The following is a 20,220-nucleotide window of genomic DNA, read 5'->3' as shown; positions in this document are numbered from 1 at the left end:
CTTTTTATTCATCTGTCAATTGACAGGTTGCTTTCACCTTTGGCTAGCATGAACACTGGTGTACAAATATTTGCTTGAGTCTTTGCTTTCACTTTTGTGTACATACCTGAAAGTGGAACTGCTGTATCGTATGGTAGTTCTATTTTATTTTTTTTGAGGAATCACCATATCTTCTTCTACAGCAGCTATACTGTTTTACATTCCTACCAGCAGTGCACAAGGGTTCCAATTTCTCTACATCCTGCTAACACTTGTTATTTTCTGTTTTTGATAATAACCATTCTATCAAATGGTTTTATTATTTTTTAAATGGTTTTTAAATCACCAGTGTTTTTTGGAATAATAGATGAGACTAGTACCACCCTTATTCAATATTTTTACAGAACAGTAAATTAGCCTTTCACTGGATGATGCTAGCAGTGGTATAAATGCTAGCTATTAAATGTCAGTCACTTGGTGTGTTTTTTTTCCCTCTCTGCTTTGATTATAATTATATTCTTTTCACTATTAAAGAATAATTCTAATAATACCAGTTTTCTCTTAACAGCTTTTTTCTAACATCAAAAATATCATCTCTTGCATGCAGATTGATCTTGTACAAATAAAACAGATGTTCAAACAGATGTATCAGAAGACCCTGAGCACAATGATTGTAAGTGACACAAGTGGAGATTACCGAAGGCTTCTGCTGGCCATTGTAGGCCAGTAGGAGGGATTTTTAAATAAATGAAGCTCTTCACAGCATATCCTTCAAAGCAGTGGCTGACCTGCATGCAGCAATATCAACCATCACCAAACCAAAAGAGCTTTTTACTAAGGATTGTGTCAGGGTATTGTGCTTGGTTTGCACATGTGGTTATTGCCTTAATTCCAATGTTATTTTTTTCTCTATATACAATCAACGTGAAGCCATATCACGATGATGTAGTATTAACGCGATATTTGTAAGGCATAATTCTCACTGTACTTACTCTAATCAGGGTCCCAAATTGAATAAAAATCACAGCAATCTCTAATTCTCTGTAATAATGATGAATAAAAAAAAAAGTTGCTGAAACTCTGCCTTCCAAAGCCCCATAGGTCCATTGGACAGTTATAGTTGGTAGTATATCAAAACTATATTTTTAAAAAATTCAGCTCTTTTGACATAGAAGAGTAATTTGCATCTTATTTTACACAAATTGGTATTTTATATTTATAAACACTAAACTTTCCACATAGTGAATAGATGAGTATTGCCTGTAACAACTTTTTAAAAAGGGATTATATGTTTATGTGCATAAAATATATAGCCTACTTTTTTTTTGTCTACTAAAATTCTCTAAAGATCTTTATTGGCCCTTGGCTTTAAAAAAAAATTATGAAATAGCTTCTCGGCCTTTTGGCTAAGATCAAGTGTAAAAAAAAAAATTATGACTTTAAGAATTAGTTGTAATTTAATCATGATTCAAGAAAGTGAAGCTTCACATGTAGGAGGTGTTCAGTTAATGAGTGAACGAAGCTTAAAGCATCACTGGGAAAATTGAGTGCTAGCTCTTTGGAGAAGTGTTCAGGAGCTCAGTTAGTGGTATAGGAGGATGACTGCAACACCCATTGGTTTACCCCCAGTACTGAGCAATTACTTATTGAGTATATTGATCATTATAGTGGGTAGCCAGGAGAAATATGAAGGAAGGAAATTTATAATATATTGGGGGTTCTAAATAAAAAGACACCAAAAAAAAGTGGTAAATGTTAGATTATAAATTCTGCTGAGATGAGAACCGTAGTTCTTTGTGTGAAGCTCCCTGGCACAAAGCAGAAATTTAATAGATTTTATGAATGATTGTACTAAGAACTGAGGAGAAGAATAGTAAATATGAATTATAATTCAATGAACAGTTTTGTGTAAATACCAAGGGGCATATAAGTTGGCATAAGATACAACCTTACTCTTAGATAGACCTATGTACAATTGTGGCATAAGGTAAGATACATGGGTAGAAGGATAATGGGTTAAGATGGATGTTAATTACTTTTTTAAAAAAAAGTATCATTGAGGGTTGCCTGGGTGGCTCAGTTGGTTAAACGTCCGACTCTTGATTTCGACTCAGGCCATGATCTCACGGTTTGTGGGATCGAGCCCCACATGGAGCTCTGCGCTGATAGTGAGGAGCCTGCTTGGGATTCTCTCTCACCATCTCTCCCCTACTTGCACTATCTCCCTCTCAAAAATATATAAACATATATTTTAAAAGTATCACTTAGGGGCGCCTGGGTGGCGCAGTCGGTTAAGCGTCCGACTTCAGCCAGGTCACGATCTCACGGTCCGTGAGTTCGAGCCCCGCGTCGGGCTCTGGGCTGATGGCTCGGAGCCTGGAGCCTGTTTCTGATTCTGTGTCTCCCTCTCTCTCTGCTCCTCCCCCGTTCATGATCTGTCTCTCTCTGTCCCAAAAATAAAATAAACGTTGAAAAAAAAAAAAAAAAAAGTATCACTGAGGGGCGCCTGGGTGGCGCAGTCGGTTAAGCGTCCGACTTCAGCCAGGTCACGATCTCGCGGTCCGTGAGTTCGAGCCCCGCGTCAGGCTCTGGGCTGATGGCTCGGAGCCTGGAGCCTGTTTCCGATTCTGTGTCTCCCTCTCTCTCTCCCCCTCCCCCGTTCATGCTCTGTCTCTCTCTGTCCCAAAATAAAAAAAATAAAATTAAATTAAAAAAAAATAAAAGTATCACTGAAAAAGTTCAGTTTGGATGTAGGTTTTACAAAAGTAACAGTGATGGGATTTGGTAAAGATGAGAAATGGGGGTAAAGTATTAAGGAAAGAAAAGATATGATCAATAAAATATATTTTTTAAACCTTTTGAAAATTAGATATAATTCATATACCATTCACCTTTTTAAAGTGTACAACTCGGTGGTTTTTAGCATATTCACAAATCTGTGCCATCATCACCATAATTAATTTTGAACATTCTTATCACCCAAAAAGAAACTTTATACCTATCAGTAGTCACTCCTCATTCCCCCTCCTCCTGTCCAGCCCGTGGCAATCACTAATCTACTTTGTGTTTCTATGGACTTGCCAATTTTGGACTTTTCATATGAATGGAATCATTAAATATGTGGCCCTTTGTGTCTGGCTTCTTTCAATTAGCATACTGTTTTTTCAGGTCCATCTGTGTTGTGGTATGAATCAGTCTTCATTCTGTTTTAAGGCTAAATAATCCACTGTAACAAGGACACACATTTTTTTTTTGTCCATTCATCAACAGATGGACATTTGGGTTGTTTTTACCTTTAACTATTATGAATAATGTTGCTGTGAACATTTATGTACAAGTTTTTATGTGGACACATGTTTTCGGTTCTCTTGGCCATGAAACTAGGAGTGGAATTGCTGAATGATATACTATCTTTATATTTAGCTTTCTGAGGATCTGCCAGACTGTTTTCCAACAGCTGCACCATTTTACAATCCTACCAGCAGTGATCCCAGTTTCCAAAAAAATTTTTTTTTTTACTAAATTTCTCTTCATCCTCACCAACACTATCATTATCTGTCTCTTTGATTATAGCCAAGTGGATGTGAAATGACCTCTCATTGTGGCTTTGATTTGTAAATTTCCCTTTCTTGTGCTTATTGGCCATTTGCATATCTTCTTTGGAAAAATGTTTTCTAATACTTTTTCCATTTTAAAATTGGGTTATTTGTCTCTTTATTGTTGTAAGGGTTATTTATATATTCTGTGTAGTAGACCCTTATCAGATATTATTTTATTTTGTATGCTTCTGTGTGTTTTTATGAAGTCAGTTTAGGTTCAGCCATAAGAGGAGACACAAGAGAGGCTCAAGAACATTATTATATTCAAACTTTCTAGAGAACAGAGGCACTGCACACACAGGGCCATATGGGAAAGACACCAGGGTGGTCAGGAGGAGGGCCAGGGGGGAATGCTTGGGCCATGACCTTTATTGGGGTTTCTGACGGAGAAGCAAAGTTGAATAGGATAAATAATTCAGTATTGGCTAGTTTGAATAATTTTGGTAATTTTTGAGCTATATGGGTGGTCTCTAGTGTCCTCTTACCTGGCTCTAGGATAATTAAAGTAGAGAAATATTGCCTCCTCGGGTGCAGGGCCAAACGTAAGAGGTAAGGCTCTGGATTGGTTAGTTTGCATATCAAAGGCATGCTCCTAGTTGGGGGCCTTTGCTGTCTCTGAATGGGCTAACCAGGGAGAAGGCAGTCACTCCCCAGTCAGAAAAGTTTTTTAAGATAGAAAATATAATACACAAAAAATTATATACCCACACAATATATATTTACAAAGATTTTCTCCTGTGGACTGCCTTTTTCCTTTTTTTTTAAGTTTTTTTTTTTTTTTTAAAGTAATCTCTATACCCAACATGGGGTTCAAATTCATGACCCCACATCAAGAGTTGCATGCTCTATGGACTGAACCAGCCAGGTGCCCCTTTTTTACTTTTCTGCTGGTGTTCTTTGATTTTAAAGCACAAAACTTTAAAATTCTGATTCCAGTTTTTCTATTCTTTGGTTGCTTGTACTTTCAGTGTCATGTCTAAGAAACAATCGTCTAATGCACGGTTAACATGATTTACCCCTATGTTCTCTTCTAATATTCTAATGTTTTTAGCTTTTACATTTAGGTCTTAGTTCATTTTTATAAATGGTGTGAAGGTGTTCAACTTATTTGTTTCACATTTTGATATATGGTTGTCCCACCATCATTTGTTGGAAAGACTATTCTTTTCCCGCTGAATTGTCATGGCACTCTTACTTTATTTCTGAACTCTCAACTGTATTCCATTTGTCTATATGTTTATCCTTATGCCTTGATTAAGCTACACTTAATACTTGATAAATGTAGTTTTGTAATAAGTTATAAATTGGGAAGTGTGAGTCTTCCAACTATGTTCTTTTTCAACATTGCATTTGCTATTCTGTCTCTTGCATTTCCATACGAATTTTATTTTTTAATTTTTTTTAATGTTTGTTTATTTTTGAGAGACAGAGACAGTGTAAGCAGGGGAGGGGCAGACAGAGAGGGAGACACAGAATCTGAAGCAGGCTTCAGGCTCTGAGCTGTCAGCAAATAGCCCGACGCAGGGCTCGAACCCATGAATTGTGAGATCATGACCTGAGCTGAAGTCGGACGCTCAACCAACTGAGCCACCCAGGCACCCAATCAGCTTGTCCATTTCTGCAAAATATCCATCAGGGATGTTGATAGTGATTACTTTGACTTTCTAAATCAATTTGAGGATGAGCAATACATTTGATTGTATTAATGAATGTTGTCAGAAATAAATTGACTGGAAATAACAGATTAGCTAATTAGAAACAATTTTTTTGGAGTAATGTGAAAGGAGTTTGTTGGGATAGTGAGTCATTTAGTGGAGGTTTCTGAAACCCAAACTAAAGAGTTTGAATTTTATTAGATGATAGAACTTTTTTTGTCCCCCAAATTGGTTTGTATATGTAGATGACTTAATTCTGATTTTTGGTACTGTTGTATTTTCTGTGGCACTAAAAAGGGCCTTTTCCTTGTTTTCTTGCAAAGTTGATGTTTTAAATCTGTCAAAAAACATTTGAATGCCTTTCCTTGTAAGGATTATAAGAAATTCAGAGTGGTCACTGCTATGCATTCCAGGAGAATAAAAGAACTATATAACACAAGGTTTTACCCTCAGGCATTCCACAATCTAATGATAAAGGGTTAATTATGTTTAAGGAAGTGACACCTGTTACTTATCCTTTCTTGCCTTGGCATCATGAGTGATCTAGAACAGTTCCCTAACAAAGACTTGGCCATAACCCTTGCTTATTATGTAAAAAAAGTATTTCGTGGGCAAGGTAGGATAGCTCTCTCAGTACTAATTCACTCAGAGCCCTCACCTGGGAAAAAATCCAGAGAGAAATTACTCAGTAGTTCCATAGGTCTATTTGTTTTAATTACTAATAACACTGCAACATTTAAAAGATTTTTTTCTTAATTTTTATAATTTTAATATGTTTATAACAGAAATAAAATTTATTTTTAAAATTTGGCTGTGGTAGTTTTGTATCCTAAGACATTTCCAATGGGAGTAGTATGTGTGTGTGTGTATAGTTTAATAATTTTTGAAATAATTTTAAATGTACAGAAAAGTTGCCAAAACAGAGCAAAGAATTTCCACATCTCTTTCACCCAGATTCTCATATAGTTAACACCTTATTGCTTCATTGCTCACTTTATTTACATGTATATGTGCATATGCATATATTCCTTACTATGAGTCCTTTTCTGGACATTTTGAGGGTGGACAAAGCAAACTACAGACTTGATGTTCCAACACTCCTAAACACCCTGTTGTGTATTTTCCTCTAAATAGTGTCCTATATAAAAGCAAACAAACTTCCATATCAGGGAATCAGTTTTGGTACACTACCATCCAATCCATTAAGCCCATTCAAATTTTGCCCACTGTCACAACAATGTCTCTTTTCTGGTCCAAAATACTATACAGGAATACATATTGCATGTAGCTGGCATATATCTTCAGACTCCTTTGGAACAGTTCCCAGTCTTTCATGTCTTTGACAGTTTTAAAGAGTACAGCACTTACTTTCAAGGGGGTGGCCTAAAACCTCTCTCTGATGGCAGGAATAGCACAAAATGATGCTTTCTTTTTCCCAGTGAGTCTCATCAGGAGGCATGCAATGTAGACTCCTCCCAATCATGGTGATGTTAACCTCAACCACATGGTATTGTTGGTTTCATTTCACAATTTCCCCTTTGTAATTGGTATTCCAAAATCATGCCAATATTCTCTTCTCATCAAACCTCCTCTCACCAACTTTAGCATCCACTTATATAGTGTGTGCCAAATGGTAATTCTCTGTTTCCATCATTTCCTCTTTCTTATTGGGTTGGCATTCTGTTAGGAGCTTTCTTTTCCTTTCTCTCCATTTATTTATATTCATGTGAACTTGTGTATCCCTATTTTACTCAGTGGACTGTAATCATTATCATTGTTTATTTTGACGCCCAAATTTAACCAGTGGGAGCCCCTTCAAAATGGCTCTTAATATTGCAACATTTGAAAGTATGTATGTTGCTAAGACCCATCCACGTGTAGTTGCAGTTAATTCATTTAGACTGCTTTGTAATATGCTATTTTGTGACTATATAATCAATTTGGTCATCCACTCATCCACTGACGGGCACTTGGGTTGTTTCCACGTTTTTGCTATTTTATTATTCCAAAACTCTTGGTGTTTTCAAATGTATTAAAACTTTGGATTAGTATTATATACTTCAAGTCTATTTATTGTATAAGTATTGAGCACCAGAAGTAGGACTGTTTTGCACTCTCACCAACAGTGTGTGAGAGGCTCACTTTTAAAATAACTCATCTGCATTTTTCATGGAGAAAGATTTAAATGACCGGTTTTCAAAGCCGTGTAATAAAGGCTTTTATTTTATTTTTAAGTAAATTTCCTCTTGGTTTTCCAACTATTTGTGTAGGGATATTGAAAGGAAAAGGTCGACAAAACAAAATCCAAAGTTAGAAAACGTTGCAGTTAAGCTAAAGCAAAGTTGCACCCGCGAACATGGCAACAGAAACTGCCACTCAAGCGCCTAGTTCCTGGAGCGCAGGCGCAGACAGCTGTTTTCCCCCCACCAGAAACCATTATCGCGAGTCTTAGGGATAAACTTGTAAAGAATGCCAGAACTAAGTTCTCGCGAGAGGTAGTTAGTTGCTATAGTTGCGGGTAACGCAATTGTGGCTGCCTCAGGTAAGACGGCTGTAATTCCTCCGAAAACCCTCTGCCTCCCCCCCCCCCCCCCCCGCAATCTCTCCTTCGTGGACCTGCGACCACACCCCGTTAACAGCTTCTCTTCAGCTACAGCCAGAGTGAAACGCTGGGACCGCATCCCAACGCAGTGCACTCGGGTACAGACTTAAATGCCACCGACCCTGCTAGGCGCAGGAGCTACCGCTAACCCCGGACCTCCCACCTGAATCCAGACTTAGACCCCTTTCTGGCTCTGCGGCAGTAAGCGGGCGCTAAGCCTGTGTCCCCAGACCACACCCCTTCACATGGTTTCCTTCATCAAACCTTTTCTGATTTGACTGTTACCTTACATTTTCTTAGGAGCGATATGACAAGAAGTGCAGGTCTGCTGGGGGCAACAGGAGCGCCCCTCCCCGACCCCCACTGACTGCCCTGACCATCACTTGTAACTAGCCAGATTTCTTGCATTCATTATTCAGTAAATACGCCGCTAAGACAAGGCAAAGTGCCGGGCACTCAGAGACTGTAAATACGAGAGAGATTCCTTGTATGTAAGGGAGTATTTGAGCATTCAGGAAAAGCAGTGCGTATTAATAATACCACTTGTGCGGTGCTTCATAGGTTAAGCAGTTTTAGTGGATATTCACAACAAATGTGAAACATCAGAAGTTAAATTATATATTTTACAGAAGGTGAAACTGAGGCTCAGAGAAATTAGGCTTTTGTCCAAGATCAGGCTAGTGAAGGTCTAATTCCCGTGATACTATTGAAAAGGAAAGAAGAAAACTGATGTAAAAGGTCATTTTCAAATGTGAACTTGATAAGAAAATTGTCAGGGTCACTTAGGCTGTGATTGAGCCTGAGGACATGGTGTTAAACAAGTGACCTGTTTTAGATGACTAAAGGTTGAGGGAGTAGCTGAGAAGAGGCAGAATAATTATATAGCCTGGAGACACTAGATAGCTCCTTTTTTGTACCACCACTCCTAGACACAGCATAGTATGCCCTCAGTAAACATTTGAATTGCCTTAAGTTCCACTTTGAATTGAGTCAGAAAATCTTTCTTAAACATATCCAGTTAATTTTTGAAATTGTGTCCTTAATGTTGTAAAATAATTTAAAAATATCATTGACTAAATAAGACGTATGTCAGGACTTTTGCCAATGGACTAGCCATTATTCCGTATGGCTGTTTCCTTCCTGTGCTCAAAGTATAGTTTTGTAAAAGTGAGAGATTAAGGAACCATTGAGGGGAACTTTGCACATAAAAAAAAAAAAAAAAAAAAAGTCTACCAAAGAACACTATGGAAGATGTGGGGGGCAGCGGGGAGTAAGGGAGATGGCACTCCTACCCTCTATGTCTTGTGATGATTTGTGCTTATGGATTAGTTACACATATAAGGATCATTTTAGTACTAACTGATGTAATCCTCCTTGTGAACAACTCTGTAAAATACTGCCTGTCTAGCTGCAAAGGTTGAAAAGGGCACAAAACATTGATGGGACTATGGCATTTTCCTAGGTTATCCCCTAGTATTGGTTATGATATAATATGGGTACTTCTACAGCTATGGTACTGGAGGGGAAAGGTGGATTCATTATATTTACAGAGACCAGAGAAGACCAGAGGGACTTTGCCCAAGTGCTGATATGGAGCAGGTGTCATCAACAGGCAGACCTGTGCAGATCACTGTGACAGATGGATATGACTTGGTAATGTTATCTTTGGAAATCTGAGAAGGCCTTAGTTTATTCATTCTTCTTGAAAGTACATTTGTCTTTGAGTTCAGGTTTCCCTGTCAAACATCTACGTGCAGGTTGGGGGAAGATGTATTGGAAACAGCAGCAGGAGAAATGGTTTTGCACCCTCCTATAACACCTGACCTGCTGGTCTTACTTAACATTGCCCTGGGTACTACTTTCTCAGTTTTCCTTTTTGTTCGACTATATAATCAGCAGGTCAAATCACTATGTGTGTAAAATACCTGGCAACTTGAATACTAAATTTTACCGGTGAAACAAGAAGTGATTTTTGTTTTCATAGACCGCAGGTCTTTTCTCCTGAAAAATATCTGAATTCTTCCAGAGTTTCTCTTGTGATTAATTTCATTTGATGAATTTAAATAAAAACTACAATATGAGTTAACTATAAAAATTACAAAATAATGAAATGGCAGATATTCATTCACTATTATGAAGTCAAAAGCTCATTGCAAAACAGGATGTAATGAATAATATTTTGCTTTGTTTTAAAAGGTGTATAAAAGGTGTGTATAAATGTGTGTACATATTTGTATATATATTTACGTATACGTGCATATATATTCACTGGAAAGCACTAAAAAATATATTCTAAAATGTTAATAGTGTTTACATATTAGAGTGAAATTACAGGTGATTTGTTTTCCATGTGCTTTTCTCACTTTTTCAAATGTTTCACAATATACTTTTATAATCATGTAAACACAAGAAAAGTTATTTTTAAAACTCCAACATAATGGCATTTAAATAGAATGTTGCAGTTAGTTACAACTAGACTTTTTAAATGACTTTCTACCTACCTAACCTTTTTGTATATGTGGTATAGTTTGTTAGGAAACACGGAAAATGCTATTTAGGTCAAGTCAAAATGAGTTTCCAGATGTATAGGAAAATTCTCTATTTGAGTAAAATTGTAAAGTGTATCCTTCTGTCAACAGAAAGGTTTTAAAGGAGATACTCCAGTTACTTTTATTCGTGCAGAATTCAGTCAAGTGGTTCTGGGAGACTCTGCAAAGGTTACGGTTTCTCCAGAAGGAACTGCAAAATACAACTTCACTAGCAGCTTTGAGTTCAATCCTGAAGGAGGAATTACTTTGGATGACCTCGCCCACAAACCTGTGTTCTGTAAGTCCTGTGGTACTAAAAATGTTAATTATGTGAGTATGTTATAAGGAGATTCTGAGGTATTTAGTAGTTGTTTGGGGGGAAAATGAACACACCTTACCTTCTTAACCTAGGAATAATGTGGTATACTTTGAAACCTAGCTGCTTTTGGCAGCAATCTCCATGGCCTGCTAATTCTAATCAATTTGTATCAAAGACCTTTTGACATTTGGCTGAACTTTGCAGCCCTTGCCTCCGGAGTTGGGTTGAGAGCTTTTCCTAAATATTCCTATATTTAGGGTTGACAGATTTAGGAAAAAAAAAAAAAACAAACCCTGAAAAACAAAATTTGGGACATACTTATATTAAAAATTTATCCATTGGTTATCTGAAATTCAAATTTAATTGGGCAGCTTGTGGGGCACCTGGACAGCTCAATGGGTTAAGCGTCCAACTCTTGATTTCAGCACAGGCCATGATCTCATGGTTCGTGATATTGAGCCCCATGTTGGGCTTCATGCTGACAGCAAGAAGCCTAATTGGGATTCTCTCTCCCTCTCTCTCTGTCCCTCCCCCACTTGTGCATGAGCTCTCTCTCAAAATAAATAAATAAACTTAAAAAAAAATAATTGGGGTCTTGTATTTTACCTGGCAATCTTGTCTGTACTTCTGTATACAGTACTTCTGTACACTTTTGAAATTCAGGTTTGTATCTTATTTATTTCAGAATTTCTAGCTCCTAGACATAAAAGGACATAACTGGGCTCAAAAAGTGTTTGTTGAATGAATTAATGAATATATGATTTCTGTATCCACATTTTTACAGGTTCTGAGTACACAGTATTTATTTATTTTTTGAGAGACAGAGAGAAACAGAGCACGAGCAGGGGAGGGGCAGAGAGAGAGGCAGACACAGGATCCAAAGCAGGCTCCAGGCCCTGAGCTGTCAGCACAGAGCCTGATGTGGGGCTCGAACCCATGAACTGTGAGATCATGACCTGAGCCGAAGTCGGTCACTTAACCGACTGAGCCACCCAGGTACCCCTTGGCTTTTTTTTTTTTTTTTTTTACCTGTACTCTTAATTTTTGTTTAGTTATTTTTGTAGTGGCAACATCTCCTATGGTTCTTGCCAAAACCACAGATTCCAAGATCTCAGACCTAGGGAAGGAAGACCTGGGAATCATACAGTACTCTAGAACGTTACTTTCTAAACCTTTTTTTTTTTTCCATAAGAGTCACCTGAGGCTCTGGGAGAAAATAGTTTTCAGAGTCCCACCCTAGAACACTAAATTCATGATTGCCAGGAGAGGAGCCTAGGAAGCTGCATGTAGGAACAAAAGTCTCAGGTGACTCCTGGGAAGCATTGCTCCAGAAAAGTGATTCCTAGCTCTTGCCTAACTGGAAATCAGTTACCCATGGAGGCATCCATCTGATCCACGATCTCTGACCACTTTTTTCTACTTCTTTCTTCTTTGCTCTGTGCTTCTCTGTTAATCCCAACCTCAAATAAGAGGAGTGTCAAGTCTCCTAATTGCCTCCCTCCTTGTCATGTTAAATGGGAAAAGCAGAACTGGAACATTGTTTTAAATGTGTCACTGAACTCATGAGAAAGAAAGGGCAAGCCCTTTGTTCTAGAAGCAAAGCAGGGACTGAACCTGGAACTCTTGAACAGCTGCTATTGGTGTGTGGTGGTGTTGGGGGAGAGGGCAGTACTGCAAAATCTAGGGGCTTAGGTTTTAATGCTCTTAGACAAACAAAGACCTTGGGCTGTGGTAGTTGGGAGTTGAGACTGAGACTACCCCCTTTACCACAGCCTAGACTCTCAAAAAGAAAAAAAAGTCCATTCCCCATCATATGTGTCTAGCCATTGGATAGATGAAAAAAGTCTTTCCTAATAAGTAGTAATCATAGGATTATGCCAATCATTAAATAACATGTTTTCTTAAAACACACAAGGAACATTTATACAATAAAAACTGGCCAAACAGTGGGCAATAAAGCAAGTCCTACCATATACCAAAGAATCAATGGCATACAGACTAAGTTTTCTGAGTAAAATACAACAGTCAACAAAATTAGAAATCTATAACAAAAACAGAAAAAAAGAATCCATTTGGAAATTTTAAGACGTAGTTAAGTATAATTCATGGGACAAAGGAGAAATCATAAGAAAAATTGTAAAGCATTTAGAGTCAATCAACAGTAAAACACCAAATATCAAAAACTTGTGAGATATAGCTAAAGTAATTCTTAAGATAAATTTATGCTTTCAAGTGCAGTCATTAGCAATAAGTAAGGATTTAAAACAGAACCTGTGGAGTATATATACTTTCCCCTATTCCTCTCACCAAGGACAGGTGCAAACCCTGGACTTCATATGTAAAACAAACATAAGAGACTCTGCAATGAAGAGAGAAGAAGGAAACTTGAGGGGCGTCTAGGTGGTTCAGTCAGTTAAGCATCTGACTTCAGCTCAGGTCATGATCTCATGGTTAGTGGGTTCGAGCCTCGCATTGGGCTCTGTGCTGACAGCTCAGAGCCTGGATCCTGCTTTGGATTCTGTGTCTCCCTCTCTCTCTGCCCCTCTCCTGCTCTTGTTCTCTCAAAAATAAATAAATGTTAAAAAAAAATTTTTTTTAAAGAAGAAGGAAACCTGAGACATAAGGTATGACGCAGTGGTGAGTTCCTTGGGTTTTCTTTTTGCCTTATATATTCCAGACTTCATGCTGAAGAAGCCAGCAGCCTAGAAACATGAATGAATGAGTGCAGACCAAATAAAAAACAGAAGTCTGCTTTCTCTAATCAAAAGACCAGGAAAAGCGCAGCCTAGCAAGACACAAAACTTTTAGACAGTAACTTCTCTGCTCCAGCCAAACACTAACTACACACAAAAAAATGTGGACCCACTCACACCCAAGCTGGGTAGGGGATGTAGAGTTGGATTCTCACAAAGCTGAAATTAGGTGCCCCAGCTGGTGGTTTTAGAGCATACGAAATAGGAAACCAGGACCTTTGTGCTATCTAGCCATGACCTCTCTCTCACCATGTGGTTTTTAATGGAGACCACACAGGGAGCCTAGACTTCTGCCCCAATCTAACAAGTATCAAGATAACCATTTTACTTCCCACTGTGGTAGTATGAGGCCTAGTGTAGGGTCGAGACTCACCATCTCGTCTTCGTAATGAGACTACACCCACTGTGGTATCAGTGGAAAAGAAGTAAGGAACCAGAACTCCCACCCCTTCTCAAGAGTAATGAGGAGCTGTCCCCCTCAAGTATCAATAGAGGCTGAGTGGAGATACGCTTCTATCTCCACTTGGCAATAATGGGGCAATGCCCCTCCCCTTCCTCTATTGGAGCAGTGTAAACAACAACAACAGCTAAAACAGATGATTTAAGGTTCAGAGTTTCATAACATACAAAAAGTCCAAGACTGCATGAAAATCACCCATCATACCAAGAACCTAAGGAAACTGAATTAAAAAAGAAAATCAGTAGATGCTAACACCAAGATGACAGAATGACAGATATATTAGAATTATTAGACTAAGATTTAAAAAAGCCATGAGATTGGGGTGCCTGGGTGGCTCAGTTGGTTAATTGTCCAACTTAATCTCAGGTCGTGATCTCACAGCTCATGAGTTTGAGCCCCGTGTTGGGCCCTGTGCTGACAGCTCAGAGCCTGGAGCCTGCTTCTGATTCTGTGTCTCCCTCTCTCTGTTCCTCTTCTGCTCATGCTCTGTCTCTGCCTCTCAAAAATAAATAAACATTAAAAAAAAATTTTTAAAGCCATGAGAAAAATGGTTTTAGTGAGCGATTGCAAACAATGAAAAAATAGAAGGACTCAGCAGAGAAATAGAAGGTCTTAGAAAGGAATAGAAGTTATAAAGAAGAACCTAATAGAAATTTTAGATCAGAGGTGCCCGGGTGGCTCATTTTGTTCAGTGTCCAACTCTTCAGTTCAGGTCATGATCTCATGGTTTGTGAGATCAAGCTCCATGTCGGGTTCTGTGCTGACAGCACAAAACCAGCTTGGGATTCTCTCCTCCTCTCTCTCTGACCCTCCTCCACTCATGCACATGCACTTTCTCTCTCAAAATAAATATACTTTAAAAACAAATTTTAGATCAGAAAAATACAACGAGTGTTATGAAAAGCTCAATGAATGGGCTCAACAGCAGAATGGAGGAGACAGAGGAAAGAATCAATGAATTGGAAGATAGAACAATAGAAATATCCAAACTAATATAGAGGAACTAGACTAAAAAGATATGAACAGAGGGGCGCCTGGGTGGCTCAGTCGGTTAAGCCTCTGACTTCAGCCTTCATGATCTTGGTGTTCCCGAGTTTGAGCCCTGTGTCAGCTGTGTGCTGACAGCTCAGAGCCTGGAGCCTGTTGGAGATTCTGTGTCGCCCTTTCTCTCTCTCTGCCCCTCCCCGACTTGTGCTCTGTCTCTATCTCTCAAAAATAAATAAACATTAAAAAAAAAAAGATATGAACAGAGCCTCAGAAGCTTGTGGGACTATGACAAAGATCTAACAGTGTCATCAGAGTCTCAGAAGGAGAGAAAGAGGATGGGGCTGAAAAAGTATTCAAAGAAGTAAAGCTCGAAAATTCCCCAAATTTGTGAGAGACATAAACCTACACATTCAAGAAGCTAATCAAACTCCCAGTAGGATAAAACCAAAGAAATCCATATTAAGAAACATAATTAAACTTCTGAAAACTAAAGACACAGAACAAAATCTGAAACCAGGGGAAAACAATTAGAATGACATCAATTTATCATCAGAAACCATGGAGGCCCCAAAGGAATGGCATAATATTTTTAAAGTGATAAAAGAATTGTCACCCAGAATCCAATACCCAGAGAAAAGATATGAAGGGGAAATCAAGACCTCAGTTGAAAGATGACTGAAGGAAGTTCTCTAAAGAGAACTGAAAGTGATAAAAGAAAGAACCTAGGAACACCAGGAAGGAAGAAATAATATGGTAAGCAAAAATTTGGATAAATAAAGTAAGCTTTCCTTCTCTTTGAGTTTTCTAAATTGTGTTTGATACTTGAAACAAAGTGTAACACTGATGCAGTTCTAAAGGTATATTGAGAAAATATTTTAGGCAGTTTTAAACAGGGAAGGCAAAGGGACAGAAAGGGAGATAAGATTTCTATACTTCACTCAAACAAATATAATGATGATATCAGTAAGAAGTAATGTATGTATAATGTATTGCCTAGAGCAATCACTAAAAAAATCTATACAAATAGATACACTTAAATGTATTATACATAAAATGGAGTTCTAAAGAATGTTCATGCAATCTATAGGAAAGCAGAAAAAAGAAAACAAATGAAAAAGAGAGGACAGGCAACCCCTAGGAGACTTAAGCCCTAATATATTAATAATTACATTAAACATATCAAGAGACAGATTGCAGAGTGGATTTAAAAAAACATGACCTAACTATATACTGTCTACAGGAAACTCAAAATATAACTATATAGTCAGGTAAGATGTAAAAGGATAGAGAAAGATGTATTATGCACATATTCATCAAAAAGTGGAAGTGATTATATTAGCATCATATAAAGTGGACTTAACAAAGTAAATAACCAGAGACAGAGAAGTTCATTATATGATGATAAAAGAGTCAACCCACCAAGAAGACCTAGTAATCCTAAATATGTATGCACCAAACAGCAGAGCTGCAAAATATGTGACGCAAAAACTGATAAAACTGAAAGGGGGAGTAGACATGTTCACTCAATTATAGTTGGGGACATAAATTCCTGTCTCTCAATTTATAGAATAACAGGTAAGATAGAAAATCAACAGGTATGGGGCACCTGGGTGGCCCAGTTGGTTAAGCATCTGACTTTGGCTCAGGTCATGATCTCACGGTTCATGGGTTTGAGACCCGTGTTGGGCTCTGTGCTGACAGCTCAGAGCCTGGAGCCTGTTCAGATTCTGTGTCTCTCTCTCTTTCTCTTTGCCCCTCTCCCACTTGCAGTCTGTCTCTTTCTCCTTCAAAAATAAATAAATATTTAAAAAAAAAGGAAGAAAATCAACAGGTATATAGGAAAACTCAACAGCACCATCTGCCTACAAGATCTAATCAATATTTATTGAACACCCAACAATAGCAGAATATACATTATTTTCAAAAACCCACAGACCACATACTAAAATCATATTCTGTGTCATAAACTTAACCTCAACAAATTTAAATTAACTAAAATAATGTGTTCTGTGACAATAATAGTATCAAGCTAGAAATCAATAATACAGAACAGGAAACACTCCAAACACTTGAAAACAAAAAGACACACATTTTTTTCTTTAATGTTTTATTTATTTTTGAGAGGGAAAGAGTGTGAGCAGGGGTGGGGCAGAGAGAGAGGGAGACACAGAATCTAAAGCAGGCTCCAGGCTCTGAGCTGTCCAGAGCCCAATGTGGGGCTCGAACCCACGAACTATGAGATCATGACCTGAGCCAAAGTCAGACGCTTAACCGACTGAGCCACCCAGGCACCCCAAGACACACTTCAAAATAATCCATGGGTCAAAGAGGAAGTCTCAAGGGACATACAAAAAAATACATTGAACTGAACGGAAATAAAACACAAGGTAACAAAGTTTGTGGGACGTAGCTAAAGCACTGCCAAGAAAATTTATCACACTAAATGCATACATTAAAAAAGAGGAAAAGTCTCAAATCAGTAATCCTAAATGCCACTTTAAGGATTTAGGAAAAGAAGAGCAAAAATAAACCAAATCAAACAGAAGGAAGAAAATAATAAAGATAAAAGTATAAAGTAATGAAATGAAAAACAGAAACAAAAGGGAAAACAATCAGTGAAACAAGTAACATAGCTGGTTATTTGGAAAACCGACAAACCTCTAGTAAGACTGACCAGAGGCCGGTGGTGGGGGAAGAGAAGAGGCACTGCATATTATCAATATTAGAAATGAAATGGGATAACATCACAGATGGTACAGATATTAAAAGAATAATAGATATTATGAGCAACTCTACATACATAAAATTGACAACAAAATGGACCAGTTTTTTGAAAGACACAAACCACAATTCATCCTATAAATAACATTGCCCTGTAACTATCAAGGAAATTGAATTCATAATTTGAAATCTCCAGGATTTCAAAGACAGTTGAAACTATCTCCAGATAGTTTCATTGAAGAATTCTACCAAAAGTTAAAATAATAACTAACGCTAATTCTACACAATCTTCCAGAAAATGGAAGAGGAGGAAATATTTCAATTCATCTTATGGCGCTAGTGTTACACTGATACCTAAAACAGTCAAAGACAGTACAAAAATAGAAAACTTAAGGCCAATGTTTGTCATGAATATAGACACAAAAGTCCTAACAAAATACTAGCAAATAGAATTCAGTAATACATAAAAAGAATTATACAACATCATGAAATGGGATTGATTCCAGTATTTGAAAATTAATCAATGTATTCTACTACGTTCATAGTCAAAAGAAGAAAAAGCATGACAACAAAACAACAAAAGTATTTGACAAAATTTAACACCAATTCATGATAGAAACTCAGAAAAATACAAATAGAGGGAACTGCACCCTGATAAAGGCTAACATACTTAACGGTGAAAGATGGAATGCTGTACCCCTAAGGTTGAGAACAAATGAATGAGGTGTTCTCTCACCACTCTTATAAACATAGAGCTGGAAGTTCTAGAAAGTGCAATAAAGTAAGAAAAGGAAATAAAAGGCATATATATCTGAACAGAAGAAATAAATCTGCCCCTATTTGCAGATGACACGATTGTAGAAAATATCAAGGAATATGCAAAACTTATAGAAAGAAAAAGTGAGATCATAGGATGAAAGGTAATCGACAAAATCAATTATACTTCTATATACTAGTGATAGATACATGGACATTGATACTAAAAATACAATACATCATTTACAAGTGATTTTTTAAATGAAATAGTGTATATTTAACAAAACTTTTTTTATCACTTATGTGCTGAAAACTATACACTGTTGAATGAAAGTTTTAAAAGTCTTTGTACATGGAGAGACATTCTGTATTCATGGACTGGGAGATTCAACATAGTTAAGATATCATTTCTCCCCAGATTGATACAAAGATTGAATGTAATTCTTATCAAAATCCCAGAAAGATTTTTTTGTACATATGGACAAGACTATTCTATTTTTTTAAGATTATTTATTTATTTATCTTGGGGCAGAGAGAGAGAGAGAGAGAGAGAGAGAAGCCCAAGCAGCCTCTTCACTGACAGTGCAGGGCTCAAACTCACAAACTGTGAGATCATGACCTGAGCCAAAGCCAAGAATTAGACACTTAACCAACTGAGCCACCCAGGTGCCCCAAGACTATTCTAAAATATATATAGAAATGCAAATGAACTAGAAAAGCTAAAACAATTTTGGAAAGGAATAAAATGGGAAGAATCAATATGGTTAATTTCAAGATTTATTATATAGCTACATTAGTTAAAATTGTGTGGTGTTGGTGGAAGGATAGACACATAGATCAATGGAATGGAATAGACCCATCCAAATGTGCCTAATGATTTTTTATAAGATTTTGTTTTTAAGTAATCTTTACATCCAATGAGAACTTTACATTCTTAATATCCAATGTGGGGCTCATACAACCCTGAGATCAAGAGTTTCACGCTCCACAGACAAAACCAGTCAGGCACCACTGCCTAATGACTTTTTATAAAAGTAAAAAATAAATTTATTGTGGGAGAGGTAGCCTTTTCAACAAATGATGTTAGAGCAATTGAATATCTGCAGGCAAAAAAAGAGAACTTTATACATATCTTATACAAAAATTTAGTCATATCTTATACATAATAATCTCATAACTTATACAAAAATTAACTCAAAATGGATCACAGATTTAAATGTAAAATGTGAAACTACAAAACATTAAGGAAAAAATGAGAAAATCTTCAGGAATCTAAAGTTGGGTAAAGAGCTTTGAACACAAAAAGCGTAAGCCATAAAAGAAAATAAACTTGACGAATTGGACTTAATCAAAATTAAAAACTCTTGCTCTATGAAAAACTCTGTTAAGAGGATGAAAATACCAGCTACATAGTGAGAGAAAATATTTGCAAATCACAATCTGACAAAGCAATAGTATCTAAAATATATAAAAAACTTTCAAAACTTAACCGTAAAAAATACTTCAAACAATACAGTTAGAAAATAGGCAAAAGACATGAAGAGACATTTTACCAAAGAAAATACACAGATGGCATATAAAGATATGGAAAAGTGTTCAGCATCATTGGCCTTTAGAGAAGTGCAAATCAAAACCACAATGAGATATCACCACACAGCTATCATTACCCACATATCAGAATGGCTAAATTAAAAATAGTGAAAACACCAAATTCCAACAAGGTTGCAAAAAACCTGGATCATTGATACATTCCTTCTGGAAATGTCAAATGTTAGAACTTCTGGTGGGAATGTCAGATGTCAGTCTAGAAAGCAGTGTGGCAATCTCTTTAAAAATAAAACATGCAAAGCACCATGTGATC

General features: G+C 37.2%; 2 protein-coding genes across 6 annotated transcripts in view; both read left to right on the top strand.

Annotated features, from left to right (window-relative positions):
* ANXA7 (annexin A7) overlaps positions 1 to 2,637 on the top strand; it is a 32,148-nt gene extending 29,511 nt beyond the window's left edge. For all 3 annotated transcript variants that reach the window (XM_049645239.1, XM_049645237.1, XM_049645238.1), the window contains one exon: positions 587 to 2,637. In XM_049645239.1, coding sequence (XP_049501196.1) covers positions 587 to 709 — 123 coding nt within the window. In that variant the 3' untranslated portion in view covers positions 710 to 2,637. The remainder of the gene's footprint in view (positions 1 to 586) is intronic.
* Positions 2,638 to 6,119: 3,482 nt separating this feature from the next.
* The window catches only part of CFAP70 (cilia and flagella associated protein 70), a 104,519-nt gene continuing 90,418 nt past the window's right edge, over positions 6,120 to 20,220 (top strand). For 2 of the 3 annotated variants that reach the window (XM_049645228.1, XM_049645229.1), the window contains exons 1-2: positions 7,793 to 9,488; positions 10,475 to 10,661. In XM_049645228.1, coding sequence (XP_049501185.1) covers positions 9,426 to 9,488; positions 10,475 to 10,661 — 250 coding nt within the window. In that variant the 5' untranslated portion in view covers positions 7,793 to 9,425. The other variant, XM_049645227.1, reaches the window with a different exon arrangement.

The sequence above is a fragment of the Panthera uncia genome, chromosome D2 (genome assembly GCF_023721935.1).
Source record: "Panthera uncia isolate 11264 chromosome D2, Puncia_PCG_1.0, whole genome shotgun sequence".
NCBI lineage: Eukaryota > Metazoa > Chordata > Mammalia > Carnivora > Felidae > Panthera > Panthera uncia.
Note: the sequence above shows the minus strand (reverse complement) of the source record. Positions and strands in the feature narration are given on the sequence as shown.